We start from the raw sequence: 16152 nt of genomic DNA, 5'->3' as shown, positions 1-16152 counted from the left end.
CACTGGCTCCGCCCCCACCCGGCCACGCCCAGCTCACCCTGCTGCCGTCGTTGCCCAGGCGACGGGCGGCCTCCGTGTAGAACTGCAGCTGCCGCTCCAGTTGCGCTGTGTACTCTGAGTAGGGGATGGGGGTTCAGGGGTTGAGGTGGGGCCCATCCCCAATGCCGATCCCACCCAGCCTGATGCCTGTCCCCAGGCCCCTGTCCACCCTGCCAGGTGCCCGTCCCTGGGCCCTAACCCTGTCGCACGCCTGTCCCCAGCCTCACCGCGCCGGATGCCTGGGCCCCCCTGCTCCAGCTGCGTCCTCTGCCACTGGCTGCGCTGCACGATGTCCTGGTACTGCTGGGCAACCTCGGGAGGCACCGGCCGCCGGGCCTGCCTGAGGGCCAGGATCTGGAGGGGGTGCAGTGGGACTGTGAGGGTCCTGCCCGGGCCTGCAGACCCCCCAGTCCTGCCCCACCCAGCACCCACCTTCCGCTCCAGACGCTCTTGGTCGAAGGCTAGCACACTGAGGCTATGCAGGGGCCGGGCTGATCTATGGAGTGAGGAAGGGGATGAGGTGCTGAGGGATCCCCCCTTTGTCCACATCTGTTAACTCAACAAATATGCTGGCCAGTGGGGTACACAATCCATAACTTAGTGAGGATGATGGCAGCACATTAAACAACTGTGATGCTTGGTGGTCAGGGAGGGCTTCCTAGAGGAGGCAATAGAGTTGAGACCCAAAGGTGTCCCAGCTGGGCAAAGGAGTGGGGATTAAGGTGTTCAGGGCACTAGAACACAGAGAAGCCCAGAGGCTCATGTAAACCAGGTAGCCACGAACCAGTAGCCAAGAGTGAGGAGAAAGAAGGTTACACCTACGGACAATGGTCAGATCACAAAAGGTCTTGAAGTCAAGTTAAGGAGATTAATTTCAAACTCCAGGAGAAGGTGCAAGGAAGGTTCTGAAGCAGAGGAGGGACGTGATGGGAAACTACCCAGGAGGGGCTGGGGCAGGAAGAGGGGATTCCTTCCTGTACCAGCTGGCCCAGACGCCTACCTGTTCCCTGGCTCCCTGGACGGAACAGGCACAGGAGGGGCCTTCCCTTTAGGCCCAGCAACCTGCTTCAGAGGAGAGAACCAGTCCCGTGAGTCCTGGACACCTTGAACCAAGCTTCCCGCCCTGGGGTTGCCGACGGGCAGGGTTCTCACTGTGGTCACAGCCACTGGCACCGGGTCGATGACCAGCCACCTCTCGGTGGTTGTCTCCAGCTGCTGGGCCGTTAGCGGCTCCCGTATCCGGACCATCACCTCCAGCCGCCCCCCTGTGGGCCGGCGACCGTCCAGGACCTGTGTGGAGTGAGGGGACACCATTGGTGAAGAGTAGGAGGTGGCTGGAGGGCCAGGGCCAGGATCAGGGAGAACCCCGGTCACTTCTTTTTTTTTTTTTTTAACTTAATTTGCTATAAGTTGCATGAGCTCACAGGAGAGAGAGAGAGACAGAGAGAGAGAGAGAGGAAGTATGAGAAAGCGCCCCCTGGGGGGATGGCCATGCCACAATCCCTTCTCCTCGAGATGTTGGATACACATGCACACACACCCTGTGTGATTTTCTTTCTTTTTTTTTTTTTTGGAGAGGTTTTTGCTGTAGGGCGCATGTGCTTGCCAGAAAGAGAGAGAGAGACAGAGAGAGAGAGAGAGGAAGTATGAGAAAGCGCCCCCTGGGGGGATGGCCATGCCACAATCCCTTCTCCTCCATTCTCCTCTCGGGATCTTGGGCACGCATGCACACGTGCCCGGCGTGAGTTTAAGCCACAGGGTCTGGGACGTGAACCGCGGTTGACTACAGGGGAGTCCAGCAACATAGCCATTACGCTAACTGCTGGTCCTCCAGCTTAAGTTTTAAGCCAACAGGTCCGGGACTCGAACAGCAGTCAATTCCATGGGAGTCCAGTGACATAACCATTACGCCAACTGCTGGTCCCGACCCTGTGTGATTTTCAAACCACCGAGTCCGAGACTCGAACCGCACAGCGAGCTATGTGGGATCCAGCGGCCTTAACCTCCACACCCCCCAGCTGGTCCCAATCTCTCCCGTATGGAGTCACAGATAGGGCAGAGACGCTCAGTGGTCACAGCGGAGAAGGGTGCTGGGAGTAGGTAGGGCTGGGACTCCCAGGGTTGAGGTTGGGCCAACTGGTGCAGGAAGCTCAGGGCAGGCAGCCTCTGAATAATGCCTATGGCGGCGTGGGCGTACCAGAGGGTGCGGGTGAATGTCTACCTCTTACCTCAAGGATCTCCCGGACCTCGCATGCCGTCTCCAGGCTGTCCAGCTTCAGCTGGGCTGTCCCCAGTACCCGGTCGGTCTTGAATAGCCCCCTGTGTGGGCATGACAGGGGAGGGGACAGGATGGTTGGTCCGGGGAAGCTCCCCTGCCCCGGCACACATCCGGTGGCCCTGGTTCCAGCTCACCCCTTGTGGACCACTTCGAATTTGATGCCTTTGGTCTGGATGGCCCTTCGGAAGCCACGGTGGCTGCGGTTGATAGAGAGTTTAAACTGCTCCTTGAACTCTGCCAGGGGACAGAGGGGAGGAGGGACAGGAAGGTGTGTGTGTGGGGGTCAGATCACGGGTTCTCGTTCATTTCTGCCACAGAGGACGGGGACCCTCACGCCACGGCTCACCGGGGGAGTCTGTGTTCTTGATCACGCTGGTCTTGTCTTTCTGAGCTTCTTCCTGTGACCAGATGGAAGACAGGTCAGTCGGGACCCAGGCCTGGGACCGCCCCTCCAGGGCTGACTCACCTCCCGGCCCCCCTGGGGCTCGAACCCTCCCGTCCTGGGGTCTCCACCTACCACGTTGGGATACGGGAAGTCGAACCGAACGAAGACATCCAGGTCGCCGGGGGATAGCCCTGTGGGCAAGCGAAGGTCAGGGCTGGGCAGAGGTGGTCCCCAGGACCCCCAACCCCCACCTGCACCCCCTCACCTGGGGGCGTGGGCAGGTTGATGCCCTTCACGATGAAGAGGACCAAGTCATTGCTGCTCAGGTCGGGGAAGATCCTTCCGGGTGGGCGGCGCGAACAGAGACACGTCAGCTCCTCTGCCCACCTGCCCTCTTTCCCCGCTGTGGCTGTGGGGCCGGAGGGCAGACCCCACGTAGGGCCTTTTTTTTTTTTTTTTCTTTTTTGTGGGGGAGGGCCTCAGTTCCAAAGTTGGAGTTTTACAATCAGACAGACGAGACTCCTCTGCTCAGGTGTGTCACGGATCAAGATTTATTTGGTACTTGCTGTGCACTGGTCGAGGCCCTCACTGCTGAGGGACTTCATATTAATATTCCTGAGCACCTACTAAGTGTTAGTCAGTGACCTAGCAGCTGGGGGGCCCTCCCTTCCTTTGACAATGTTTCCTGAGCACCTACTAAGGGCTGACCAGTGCCCTAGCTGCTGGGGGACCCTCCCTTTGACAATGTTTCCTGAACACCTACTAAGTGCCAGCCAGCACTCTAGCTGCTGGGAGACCCTCCTTTCCTTTGACAATGTTTCCTGAGCACCTACCTTAGTAGGTGCTGACCAGTGCCCTAGCTGCTGGGGGACCCTCTTTTCACTTGACAATGTTTCATGAGCACCTACTAAGCACCTGCCAGTGCCCTAGCTACTGGGGAACCCTCCCTTCACTTGACAGTGTTTCTTGAGCACCTACTAAACGCCACCCAGTACGCTGGTTTTAAAAACATGCTGGGCACGTAGCTGCTGGGGGACCCTCTTTTCACTTGACAATGTTTCCTGAGCACCTACTAAGCACCTGCCAGTGCCCTAGCTACTGGGGAACCCTCCCTTCACTTGACAGTGTTTCTTGAGCACCTACTAAATGCCAGTGCGCTGGTTTTAAAAACATGCTGAGCACAGGGATCAGCAGTTAGTGTAATGGCTATGTCGCTGGACTCCCACGTAGTCGACCGCAGTTCGCGTCCCGGACCCGGTGGCTTAAAACTCATGCCGGGCGCGTGTGCGTGCGTGCCCAAGATCCCGAGAGGAGAATGGAGGAGAAGGGATTGCGGCGTGGCCATCCCCGCTGGGGGGGTGATTTCTCGCTTTCTGTCTCTCTGTCTCTCTCTCTCTGTCTGGCGAGCGCACACGCCCTATAGCGAAAACCTCTCCAAAAAAAAAGAAAAAACCATGCTGGGCATGTGCTCACGTGCCCAGAATCCTGATGGGATGAGAACGGAGGAAAAAGGACTAGGGCCCGGCCGGGTCCTGCTGCGTTTCTCTCTCTCTCCCCCTGGCATTTAAAAGAAATCTACAGGGCCAGTTCCATGGCCTGGTGGTTGAGGCAGCTGGATCCCACAGGGCCAACCCCACGGTTTGAATCCCAGCCCAGGTGGCTTGAGAGGCGTGTGTGTGCGTACGTGCCCTAGGTCCCAACGGGGTGGAGAGATGAAGAAGGGGGTGTAGTGTGGCCTTGGCCCATTCCCAATAGGGGCTGCTTTCTCCCTTTCTCTGTCTCTCTGTCAGATGAGGGCATGAGCCTTCTGGCAAACTAAAGCAAAAAACTAGACTGACAGCTGCCAGACCGGAACTCTCCTTGGTCTTCCAGGGACTCATCCGAGGCCCTGGCACCAGGTTTTTTTTTTTTTTTTTTTTTTTTTTTTAAGTGTTCTGCGATACGGTGCCTGTGCTCACTGGAGAGAGACAGAGACAGAGAGACAGAAAGTGAGAAATCACCCCCTAGGAGATGGCCAGGCCCAATCCTTTCTCCTCCATTTTCCTCCTGGGATTTCGGGCACGAGCACACATGTGCCTGTCGTGAATTTCAAGCTGCCAGGTCTGGGACTTGAACCATGGTCAGCCATGTGAGAGTCCAGTACCTTAACTCCCATGCCACCTGCTGGCCCCAAAATATATTTAAAAAAAAAAAAAATTTACTAGATCTTCCCCAAATGAGTTTGTTTTGAGAGAATTTTGCTACAGGGCACGTGTGCTCACCAGAGAGAGACGGAGAGACAGAAAGCAAGAAATCACCCCCCAGGGGGGATGGCTACGCCGCAATCCCTTCTCCATTCTCCTCCTGGGATCTTAGGCACACACGCACACAATCCTGGCATGAGTTTTTTTTTTTTTTTTTTTTTGGAGGGGTTTTCGAGGCATGTGCACTCACCAGAGAGACAGAGAGACAGAGAGACAGAAAGCGAGAAATCACCCCCCAGGGGGGATGGCCACGCCGCAAACCCTTCTCCTCCATTCTCCTCTTGGGATCTTGGGCATGCATGTACACGCGCCTGGCGTGAGTTTAAGCTACTGGGTCCGGGACTCGAACCACGGTTGACTATAGGGGAGTCGAGCGACATAGCCATTCTGCTAACTGCTGGTCCCATCCTGGCATGAGTTTTAAGCTGCTGGGTTCGGGACTCAAACCGCAGTCGGCCATGTGGGAGTGCAGCGACATAACTGCTACCCCATCTGCTGCTCCCTGCCCACAAATGAGCTGCTGAACACTGGTCCCACCCCACGCCTGCCCCAGGGCCTCTGCACGTTCTGTGCTCCCACCATCGCCCTGGCCCTCTGGGGTCAAGTCCTGTGTGCGAGCTTCTGGGGAACACAGAGCCCTCTCCAAAGGGGCGTCTGGGCTGGGGAAGGGGTGTCCGGGCCTCACTTGATGACGCTGAAGGTCCTCTGCTCGAAGCGGGCGGCGGGCGTGGGGAGGCCCCGGGCGAAGGCCTGCTTCAGCGTCTCCATGCTGCGCTTACAGTCCTCAGCCAGCTTCTCGAACCTGCCAGCCAGAGAGCCCCTCTCAGGCCCTCGATCCCAGGGTGGGCTGGGGGGACGGATGCCCGGCGGGGTCAGGGCACCTACTTGGTGGTTTCGGTGATGTTGCCCAGCTGGGTGAACTGGTTGGAGTGGTTCAGACACATCTGGAGAACAGAAGGCAGTGAGGGAGGCGAGGAAGGGGTGCGACCCCGTGGGGGTGGCGGGCTGTCCCTGCGGAGCTGTCCTCACCTCGTGCTGCTGTCGGATCAGCTTGGTGAGCTCTCCGTAGCGCCGGGCGGCCTCCTGAGACAGGCCTGGGCCGGGCCTCTGCACCAGGGCGAAGTCGTCCTTGTTGACAGGGGCGGGGGGCACCTGAGAAGGAAGAGGCCCGTGGGGATGAGCTAGGCGGACCAGCAGATCTGCTGTGTGGGGCTCTGGGAAAATGTCACCCCTCTTTGGAGAGGTCTTTCCTGACCACCGCTTGGTGCATTGTTCTCTTATTCTATTTTGCCATAGGGTGCGTGCGCTCACGGGAGAGAGACAGAGAGGGAAAGCGAGAAGTCATCCCCGGGGGGGGATGGCTACGCCCCAATTTCTTCTCCTCCATTCTCCTCCTGGGATTCTGGGCACGCACGCACAGGTGCCCGGTGTTTTTTTGTTTGTTTGGTTGGTTTTTGGGTTTTTTTTTTGAGAGGTTTTCACTATAGGGCATGTGCGCTCGCCAGACAGACAGAGAGAGACATAGAGACAGAAAGTGAGAAATCACCCCCCAGAGGGGATGGTCACGCCACAATCCCTTCTCCTCCATTCTCCTCTCGGGATCTTGGGCACGCACGCACATGTGCCCGGCGTGAGTTTTAAGCCACCGGGTCCAGGATGCGAACTGCAGTCAACTACATGGGAGTCCAGCGACATAGCCATTACACTAACTGCTGGTTCCCCCTGGTGTGTTTTTCAAGCCGCCAGCTCCTAGACTCAAACCGGGGTCGGCCATGTGGGAGTCCAGGGGCTTCATCACCAGGCTACCTTCTGGGATTTCCACCCCAACCTTGTTTTTTTAAGATTATTTTTATTTTTTATTTTTTTTGCCAGAGGACAAGTACACTTGCTGGAGACAGAAAGAGAGGGAAAGCAAAAAATCCCTCCCAGGGGTTTGGCCATGCCACGGTGCTTTCTCCTTCATTCTCCTCTCAGGTTTTTGGGCATGCACATACATGGCCCTGGAGTGATTTTCAAGCCGCTGGGTCGGGACTTTTAACTGTGGCCAGCCACATGAGAGTTCAACACCTTTTACTACCATGCCACCTACTGGCCCTACCAGCCATGATTTCAATCCTGGCACTGGTGATAAAAAAAAAAAAAACACCAGGTGCATGTGTATGCGTGCCCAAGATACTGAAAGAAAAGTATGAATAGGCGGCATGGTGGTTAAGGTGCTGGACACTCTCACATGGCCGACCATGGTTTGAGTCCCAGACCTGGTGGCTTGCTTTCTCACTTTCCCTCTCTCTCTCTGTGTCTCTCTGGTCAAATTAAAATAAATGATGAATAAATAAAGTTAAAAAAGAAAAGAAAAATATGAATGAAGGAAAAGGGATTGCGGTGTGACCAGGTCCTGGGGATGCTTTCTCTCTTTCTGGTATCCACACACACCCTCTGGCATCAGAAAAAAGTCAGAAGGTGGTGTGGTGGTTAGAGTGCTAGATGCCTACATGGTCGACTGCGGTTTGAGTCCCAGATCTGGTGGCTTACTTTCTTACTTTCCTTGTCTCTCTCTCTCTCTCTCTGTCTCTCTCTAATGAGCACACATGTCCTATAGCAAATTAGAAATAATACTAATGCGGGGCTGGCAGGTGGCGTGGTGGTTGAGAGCGCTAGACTCCCATATGGCCAACCACGGTTCGAATCCTGGACCTGGTGGCTTGCTTTCTCACTTTCTCTCTCTCTGATCAAACTGGAAAATAATAATAATAATAATAAATAAAATTAACTAAAAAATAATTTAAAAAATCATGACTACGCGGGACCAGCAGTTAGAGTAATGGCTATGTCACTGGACTCTCATGTAGTCGACCGTGGGTCGTGTCCTGGAACTGGTGGCTTAGGACTCACGCCAGGCGTGTGTGCGTGTGTGCCCAAGATCCCGAGAGGAGAATGGAGGAGAAGGGATTGCGGCGTGGCCATCCCCCCTGGGGGTGATTTCTCTCTTTCTGTCTCTCTGTCTCTGTCTGGCGAGCGCATGTGCCCTATAGCAAAAACCTCTCAAAAAAAAAAAAATCATGACTATGATAATAAATATTTTTAAAAAGAAAGAAAAAAGTCACCACAATGTAATAAAAGAAAAAAAAAAAAAAAGAAATGAGCTGGCATGTGATGTGGTGGTTAAAGGTGCTGGACTCCCACATGGCCAACCATGGTTTAAGTCCTGGACCTGGTAGCTTCCTTTCTCCCTTTCCCTTTCTGCCTCTCTCTGGTCAAACTGAAAAATAATGATAAATAAAGTTAGAATAAAATAATTCTTAAAAAGAAAAAAGTATCTGTTTCATTTCAGCTGCTGTCTTGGAGGGGGCCTATTTGTTACAACGGCTGAGCTGATTCCCTGACTGATACAGGCCACATCCCATGTTGCGAAGGGGCTGGAGCCTGACTGGTGGGTGCCTGGGCAGTTCCGGTAGACCCAGAGAGTTTACCTTGGCGATGTCCACAGGCAGTCCATTGCGTGAGGCCTCCAGCATGGGATCCAGCCCCTTGGCCTGGCGCAGGTGCATCTTGGCCCCCTCCACGTCATTTTTCTGCTTGGCTCGCAGCGCGGCCTGCAGGAGCTGCTTCTTGCGGCCCTCCAGGAAGGCCAGCTGCTGCTGGGCTGTGGACAGAGGAGCCTCGGCAGGTGTTGCTCAGCCCTGGCCGGGCAATGAGGCGGGAGGAGCAGCAGGGGAGGGAGACCTACCTCTGGTGGATGTGCCTTTGGGAGCTGCTTTGCCGGCTGGGGCTGATCCCGACTGGGAAGCCTTGGAGGCGGGAGCCCTGGGCTGGGCCGTGGGTGCTGCAGGGCTGTTTAGCTGCTGAGAGTCAGAAAAGAAGTCAGATCTCCCGGTGGGGAAAGGCCAAGCCCCGACACCAACCATCTCAGTTTTATTTCCTCGATCTACAGTCCTTTTCTCGTTCAGTTTTTGGGACAACCCCGGGAGGGAAGGACTGATTCTTCCCACTTCACAGATGAGGAGACCGAGGCTCAGGGAGCTTGCCTGCGGCTACCCCAGTGGGAAGGGGCAAGGCCGGGATGCGATGCTGGTTTCTTCCAGCTCCAGGCCAGGTCTTTGGTGTCACTCCCCTGCCTCACCCAAGGGCCCCTTCCCACATACCTTCTTAGGTGTCTCGTCCTCTTCGTCCTCTGGACCCTCATCCTGATTGGCTAGCTTCATGGCGGTCTCCAGGACGCCCACTAGGCTCTGCTGGGCGGGCTCGGTGGCCTCCAGGCCCTGGATAGGGGGAAAGCCTGGGCGGCCGGTGGGGGCCAGGTCAGGAAGGAACCCACTCCAGCACAGTGGAGCTGTGGGGACCTCCCCACCTAAGGAGCCTGGGGCCTTTGCATCGACTCTGAGTCCAAGGAAGGAGCTACTGCTGGGCCCATGTGGGTACCAGACCCCTCCCAACGTCTCCCCCACCTCCTGGCTCTCTCGCCTGACCCCGTGCCTTCATGGGACCCCGAGAGACAAGTACTGGGTGTCCTGTGTGTGAGCTGGTGTGCTGGGCACTGCCCTGGGCTGTCAGTGGTAGCAGAGATGGACAGGTGAGGCTAAGGGGCCAACAAGGAGCTTCCACTTCTCAGGCTGACCAATGGGGACATCATGCCAGGAAGAACAGTGGGGGTTTGAGATGCAGAGAGGTCATTGCTCTAGTGGGGAGGGGCACACAAATAGCTTTAAGAACTCAGAGGTCGAGCTAGCAGGTGGTGTGGTGGTTAAGGGCGCTGGATTCCCACACGGTCAGCCATGGTTCGAATCCTGGACCTGGCGGCTTGCTTTCTCACTTTCCCTTTCGCTCTCTCTGGTCAAATTAAAAAATAACAACAACACATACAGTAAAATAAATAAAGAAAATTCAGAGGACTCAGACCCACTTGGGGTAGATGGAACCCTGAGCAAGTGTCTGCAAAGTTGAAACCTATGACAAGGAAAGGATTAAAATAAAAACCAAATGAGCCAGCAGATGGCGGGATGGTTACATTGCTGGACTCACACATGGCTGACCACAGTTCAAATCCTGGACCTGGCAGTTTGAAATTCACTCCAGATGTCTGTGCGCACATGCCCAGAATCCTGAGAGGAGAGCAGAGAAGAGATGGCATAGCCATCCTCTCAGGGGGTGATTTCTCACTTTCTGTTTCTCCGGTGAGCACATGAACCCTATAACAAAAATCTTTTTTTTTCAAGAATTATTTTATTTATTCATTCTTTTTTTTTTTTTTTTAATTGGACCAGAGAGAGAGAGAAAAAAAAGAAAAAAGAGAGAGACAGAAAGTGAGAAAGCAAGTCGCCAGGTCTGGGACTTGAACCATGATCACCCATGTGGGAGTGTCTAGTGCCTTAATCACCATGCCACTTGCTGGTTCCCTCTTTTTTTAATAAAGAATTATGTCCTTAATTTTATTATTATTGTTATTGTTTTTAAAAATTATTTTAACTTTATTTATTTATTTTAATTTGACCAGAGAGGAACAGAGAGAAAATGAGAAAGCGAGATACGGGAACCAGCAGTTAGCGTAATGGCTATGTTGCTGGACTCCCACATAATCGACCGTGGTTCGCGTCCCGGACCCGATGGCTTAAAACTCACGCTGGGCGCGTGTGCGTGCGTGCCCAAGATCCCGGGAGGAGAATGGAGGAGAAGGGATTGCGGCATGGTCATCCCCCCTGGGGGGTGATTTCTCGCTTTCTGTCTCTGTCTCTTTCTGTCTTTTGGGTGAGCACATGTGCCCTATAGCAAAAAACTCTAAAAACAAACAAAAACTCCCGGATGTTAAGCAGGTGCTCCCTGAGCCTGGGCCACCTGGAGGAGCACCTGCAATGGCTGAGGCTTGGGGGAGGGTGGGTGTCAGGGCCGGAGCAGGGCCTACCTGGGGGCACAGGCAGCTCAGCCACGTCCACGTTCCGGCCCGCCTTGTGGGCACGGATGGCATCTTGGTATTGCTGCGAGGGACACAAGTCTCAGCGCTGCCTGTGAGGGGTCTCCGGGGGCTGCCCGCCTGCCCGCCTGGCCTCCCCACACACACCTTGACGATGCGCTCATGCATCCGGGCCTTCCTCTGGTCCCCTTTGGCCTTGGCCTGGGCTGCGGCCACCTGGTACCGCTCCATCCGCTGCTCCAGCGCCTCCAGGAGGGTCCTCGGGGGTGGGGGGACCTCTGGGCCATAAGTGGGAGCAGAGACCGACAGGCAGGGTTACGAGTGTAGGTCAGGGGAGATCCCAGCCTGCCCATGTTGGAGGGTCCCCGGAGCCTACCTGGTGCAGAGGGCGTCGTGGCGGGAGCTGGAGGCTGCGGGGGTGGTGACGGCGGGTCTGGGGGCAGCTGGTCTGGGGACAGAGAGGTCCGGTCCAATGAGGAGCTGGCCTGCCCAGCCCCGCCCCTCGAGCTGACCAATGGGGGCTGCGCTTCGGGAAGAACTGAGGGGCGGCGCAGGCTCCAGCATTCCCAGAGCATGGGCCGACTTAGGGGGTCTCACCAGGTGGCGGGGGCAGGCGGGACAGGTCCACGGGCTCCCCCCGGCTCAGAGCCTCCAAGACAGCATCAAAACTCTGGAGGGAAGAAGGAGATTAAGAGAGGAGACCGCATTTGGGGGCCGGGATCACTCCTACTGTCCCGTCCTGGGGACCATCTTACTCCGTTCTCCAAGCCCATTGCATAGCTCGGGTAGGTCGAGGCCCCCAACCGTCCAGCAACGACAGCGAGGGCCCCGAACCGGGATTTAAGATCGGATCCGCCCGACCTGGGCCTGTGTTCCTGGCCACCGCACCCAACGTCCCGAGCGTCCTGCCCTCTCCCTCGGGCGAACCTTGGCCACGCGGAAGTATCTGGCAGCGGCGGCCGTGTCTCCCTGCTGCTTGGCTTGGAGCGCCTCCAGCTTGTACTCGCGCTGGCGGGTCTGCAGCTGGGCCAGGGGGCCAGGGCTGCAGGGGCCTAGAGGGGAGAAAGACGTGGGGAAGCCCGAGACTGGACCAGGGAAGCTGCACGAAGCATTTCTACTGGGGCCCATTGTACAGATGTAAGAACTGACGCTCAAGAGAAGGAGTGAGGCCTCCCCAAGATCACAGAGCCTGAAGATAGCATGGGGGGGGCTCCCAGGGGGAATGGCCACACCCCAATCCCTTCTCCTCTCGGGATTTTGGATACACACACAAAAGTGCCTGGCGTAATTTTCTTTTTTTAACATTTTACTTATTTACTCATATTTTCTCTTCTTTTTTTTTGGAGAGGTTTTTGCTATAGGGTGAGTGCGCTCGCCAGACAGACAGAGAGAGACAGAGAGACAGAAAGTGAGAAATCACCCCCCGGGGGAGTGGCCACGCTGCAATCCTTTCTCCTCCATTCTCCTCTCAGGATTTTGGACACATACACACATGCGCCTGGCACGAGTTTCAAGCTGCTGGGTCTAGAACTTGAACCGCAGTCAGCCACGTGGGCGTCCAGTGCCTTGACCACTACGCCACCTGCTGGACCCATACACTGTGCTTTTCCAGACAGACAACCGGCCCTTTGCGTTAAACTCAGGCATGTCAAGCTGGCTCCATGGCCCGGTGGTGAAGGAAGCTGGATCCTACACATGGTTTTCCATGGTTCAAGTCCCGGACCTGGCGGCTTGAGAGACACACCAGGTGCACGGGTATGCGTGCCCCAAATCCCGACAGGATGGGGAGAAGAGAAGGGATTGCAGCGTGATCACGTCTCACTGAGGGGCGTTTTCCCTTTCTCCCACTTTTCTCCATCTCTGGCTAAAGAACACAAACTCTGGGGAAACAAACAAAAAATCAACAATCAGGCCAGGTCTGTGCAGTAAAAAGCTGCTGAATCCCACGTGGTGACTGCAGTTCGAATCTCTGGCCCGGTCAGCCTGGAACATGCCAGTAGCGTGTGTGAGTGCCAAAGCTCTGACAGGCTGGAGGACTGGAGGAACGGGATCGAGGCATGACCAGACACTGTGGAGGGGGTCCTCTCTCTCTCACATGTATGCACACATGCTATCAAGAATAGAGAAAAAATCAGGGGGGCCGGCAGGTGGCGTGGTGGTGATGGTGCTGGACTCCCACATGGCTGACTGCGGTTTGAGTCCTGGACCTGTCGGCTTGGTTTCTCATACGCCACCCCAGGTCAAATTACAATAATAATAATAATAATAAATAAAATTAAATTAAAAATTCTAAAAAAGGAGACCAGCTGAGGACATAATGGTTACATTGCTGGACTCCCACGAAGTCAACCACAGTTTGAGTCCTGGACTCAGCGGCTTAAACTCACGTTGGGCGCGTGTGCGTGCGTGCCCAAAATCCCGAGAGGAGAATGGAGGAGAAGGGATTGTGGCGTGACCATCCCCCCTGGGGGGTGATTTCCTGCTTTCTGTCTCTGTCTCTGTCTCCCTGGTGAATACACACAACCCATAGCAAAAATCTGTCTCTCAAAGAAGAACATTCTAGGGACCAGCAGATGGCATAATGGCTATGTCGCTGGACTCCCATGTAATTGACCGTGGTTTGAGTCCCGGACCCAGTGGCTTAAACTCACGCCAGGTGTGTGTGCGTGCCCAAGATCCCGAGAGGAGAATGGAGAAGGGACTGTGATGTGGCCATCCCCCCTGGAGGTGATTTCTTACTTTCTGCCTCTCACTGTCTTTCCAGCAAACCCACATGCCCTATAGTAAAATCCTCTAAAAAATAAATTAAAAATTCTAAGAAAGAAAAAAGATGATATGAAAGTAAGGAACCAGCAGCCCACCCAGGTCCCACCAGCCCAGCCCAGGCTGCTACCTACCTGGGGGCAGCTGCGGCTTAGCTGAGCCGGGGGAGGAGGCAGGGGCGTTGGGAGAAGGCGCCTCCATGATGACCCTGGGTTCTGGGGCTGGCGGGACTGTAGGGGAAGGCTGGGGCGGTACAGGGGTGTGGCTGGGTGTAGCTGCGGGGCCCCTCCCTATGGCCACGGGAGGTGGGATGTCCTCTTCATCGATGGCGTTGCCCTTCCGGACAGAGGCCAGCAGGGTTTCCAGCGTCTGTGACAAGGAGCGAGTGCGGGTTGCGGAGAAGCCCGGGCTAGGTGCGGGGTTGGTGGTGGGGCCCCAGCACCCGGTCCCTGCCCATTCACCTTGAGACCCCGGTCGTAGCGCCGCAGCTTGGCGCCGTCTCCAGCCTGCCTGGCGGTCTCCACGGCTGCCTGAGAGAGAGGGAGCCTCTCCTGCAGGACGGCCTCCACTCCTGGGTTGGCGGCGGTGGGCTTCGGCTGCAGAGGGGCCAGGAGTACGGTTTGGGTAGAGACCCCGCTCAGGCGGCCCCTGCTGGCCCTTCCTGGTACTGACGGTCAACCCAGGGGCCAGCAGGCAGCATGGAGATTAAGGCTCTGGACTCCCACATGGTTGACCACGGTTCGAGTCCCAGACCCCGCGTCTTGAATCTCACACCGGGCACGTGTGCACGCGTGTCCAAAATCCCAAGAGGAGAAAGAAGGGGATTGCAGCGTGGCCGTCTCCCCTAAGGGGGTGATTTCTCGCTTTCTCTCTGTCTCTCTGGCAAGCCCTATGACAAAAATCTCTCTCAGGACCAGCAGTTGGCGTAATGGCTATGTCGCTGGACTCCCATGTACTTGACTGCGGTTCACATCCTGGACCCTGGCTTAAAACTCATGCCAGGCATGTGTGTGTGCGTGCCCAAGATCCCGACAAAAGAATGGAGGAGAAGGGACTGGGGCATAGCCATCCCCCTGGGAGGTGATTTCTCGCTTTCTGTCTCTCTATCTCTGTCTTTCTGGAGAGCACAGGCGCCCTATAGCAAAAACCTCTCCAAAAAAAATAAGTAGACTGAACACACGTCGCCCCAGGGCTGGTGTCCCTGACCTCAATGCAGAGGAAACCTCTCCCCCCCATTTCCCAGGGGTGGGACCCGGAGCTCAGAAGTATCGTGTCCCCTGTCTGAGGTCACACAGGTGAGAGGGATACAGGTGGGCCTTGAACCACAGGCAGTCTGTGGGGTGACGGCTCGAGGGAGCAGGGCGGTCAGTGTCCTACCTGTGCCATGGGGGCCGGGGGCTCCACGGCCTTCTGCTCCTCTCCAAGGACCTCGTTTAGTTCTGCCTGTAGGGGACACGGGGCCGGGGCGGGACATGAGGGCCAGCTGGACGGTGGCCAGTGACAATGGGAGGAGAGTCCCCTGCAACCCTGCCCTGCCCTGAGAGCTCACCAGCAGGTCGTCATCCTCCTCCACGTCCTCATCGTCCGTCCCCTCCTCCTCGTCCTCATCCGGGTCCCTCATGCATAGGCTGGCCATCTTCTCAATAGCCTCCATGGGCAGAGGACCTGGTGGCAGGGGGCGGCCCCAGCTTGACCACGATTCTCGGGGAGTGCCCAGCCTCCCACCCTGGACGCTCACAGTCCCACAGGACAGGGTGTCATGGCCTCCCTCCTGCCTTCCCACGGCACTGCCAGTCTCAGACCGGGTGGTTTGAAAAACATGCCGTGGGGCGCCGGCAGGTGGCGTGGAGGTTAAGGGCACAGGACTCCCACGTGGCTGACCACAGTTCGAGTCCCGGACCTGGCAGCTGGCTTTCTCGCTTTTCCTCTCCCTCTCCCTCTCTGGTCAAATGTAAATAAATAAGTAAAATAATTCTTTTTAAAAATTATTTTATTTAGTTTTATTTATTCATATATTTTTAAATTTGATCAGAGGGGGACAGAGTGAGAGAGAGAGGGAAAGTGAGAAAGCAAGCCACCAGATCCAGGACTTGAACCACGGTCGGCCATGTGGGAGTCCAGCACCTTTAACCACCACGCCACCTGCTGGTCCCAAGTAAAATAATTCTTTAAAAAGAAAAACATGCCATGGTCATCCCAGTGAGCTCTGCCCCCCTCAACCTCTAGGCCTCACTGCTTCCTTATCCAGCCTTTTAGGGCCCGGCTACCTGAGTTCAACCCTCACCTCTGCAACTTTCCCACTATGGGACTCTGGGCAAGTACCTGACCTCCTGGGCCTAGTTTCCCCATGGGTTATGTAGGTGTAACAACAGTCCCAACCTCACAGGTGGGTCGTGGGGATAAAAGGTAAACAAAGCTCTTAGAATGTGGATTGTGGTTATTTGCGGTATTTGTGGGGCTTTTTTTTTTTTTTAAAAGAATTATTTTATTTAAATTTAGTTATTTATTTTAGTTTGACCAGAGAAAGAAAGAGGGAGGG

At 55.7% G+C, this 16152-nt stretch overlaps 1 protein-coding gene across 4 annotated transcripts in view; it reads right to left on the bottom strand.

Annotated features, from left to right (window-relative positions):
* The window catches only part of CC2D1A (coiled-coil and C2 domain containing 1A), a 19273-nt gene that overhangs the window by 1409 nt on the left and 1712 nt on the right, over nucleotides 1-16152 (bottom strand). The window contains exons 2-26 of one of the 4 annotated variants that reach the window (XM_014592644.2): nucleotides 15163-15278; nucleotides 14991-15056; nucleotides 14075-14209; nucleotides 13748-13982; nucleotides 11778-11902; nucleotides 11448-11520; nucleotides 11227-11298; nucleotides 10998-11128; nucleotides 10842-10914; nucleotides 9088-9221; nucleotides 8673-8787; nucleotides 8416-8588; nucleotides 5975-6097; nucleotides 5831-5889; nucleotides 5631-5747; nucleotides 2968-3041; nucleotides 2835-2893; nucleotides 2664-2715; nucleotides 2452-2551; nucleotides 2268-2358; nucleotides 1192-1329; nucleotides 1040-1104; nucleotides 472-535; nucleotides 267-393; nucleotides 38-114 (exon numbers count right to left, since the gene is read on the bottom strand). In XM_014592644.2, the coding sequence (XP_014448130.2) occupies nucleotides 38-114; nucleotides 267-393; nucleotides 472-535; nucleotides 1040-1104; nucleotides 1192-1329; nucleotides 2268-2358; nucleotides 2452-2551; nucleotides 2664-2715; nucleotides 2835-2893; nucleotides 2968-3041; nucleotides 5631-5747; nucleotides 5831-5889; nucleotides 5975-6097; nucleotides 8416-8588; nucleotides 8673-8787; nucleotides 9088-9221; nucleotides 10842-10914; nucleotides 10998-11128; nucleotides 11227-11298; nucleotides 11448-11520; nucleotides 11778-11902; nucleotides 13748-13982; nucleotides 14075-14209; nucleotides 14991-15056; nucleotides 15163-15278 (2594 nt within the window). The remainder of the gene's footprint in view (nucleotides 1-37; nucleotides 115-266; nucleotides 394-471; nucleotides 536-1039; nucleotides 1105-1191; nucleotides 1330-2267; nucleotides 2359-2451; nucleotides 2552-2663; nucleotides 2716-2834; nucleotides 2894-2967; nucleotides 3042-5630; nucleotides 5748-5830; nucleotides 5890-5974; nucleotides 6098-8415; nucleotides 8589-8672; nucleotides 8788-9087; nucleotides 9222-10841; nucleotides 10915-10997; nucleotides 11129-11226; nucleotides 11299-11447; nucleotides 11521-11777; nucleotides 11903-13747; nucleotides 13983-14074; nucleotides 14210-14990; nucleotides 15057-15162; nucleotides 15279-16152) is intronic. The other 3 variants (XM_014592645.2, XM_014592646.2, XM_006161008.3) reach the window with 3 other exon arrangements.

This window comes from Tupaia chinensis, unplaced genomic scaffold, assembly GCF_000334495.1.
Source record: "Tupaia chinensis unplaced genomic scaffold, TupChi_1.0 Scaffold138060_1, whole genome shotgun sequence".
Classification (NCBI taxonomy): Eukaryota; Metazoa; Chordata; class Mammalia; order Scandentia; family Tupaiidae; genus Tupaia; species Tupaia belangeri.
Note: the sequence above shows the minus strand (reverse complement) of the source record. Positions and strands in the feature narration are given on the sequence as shown.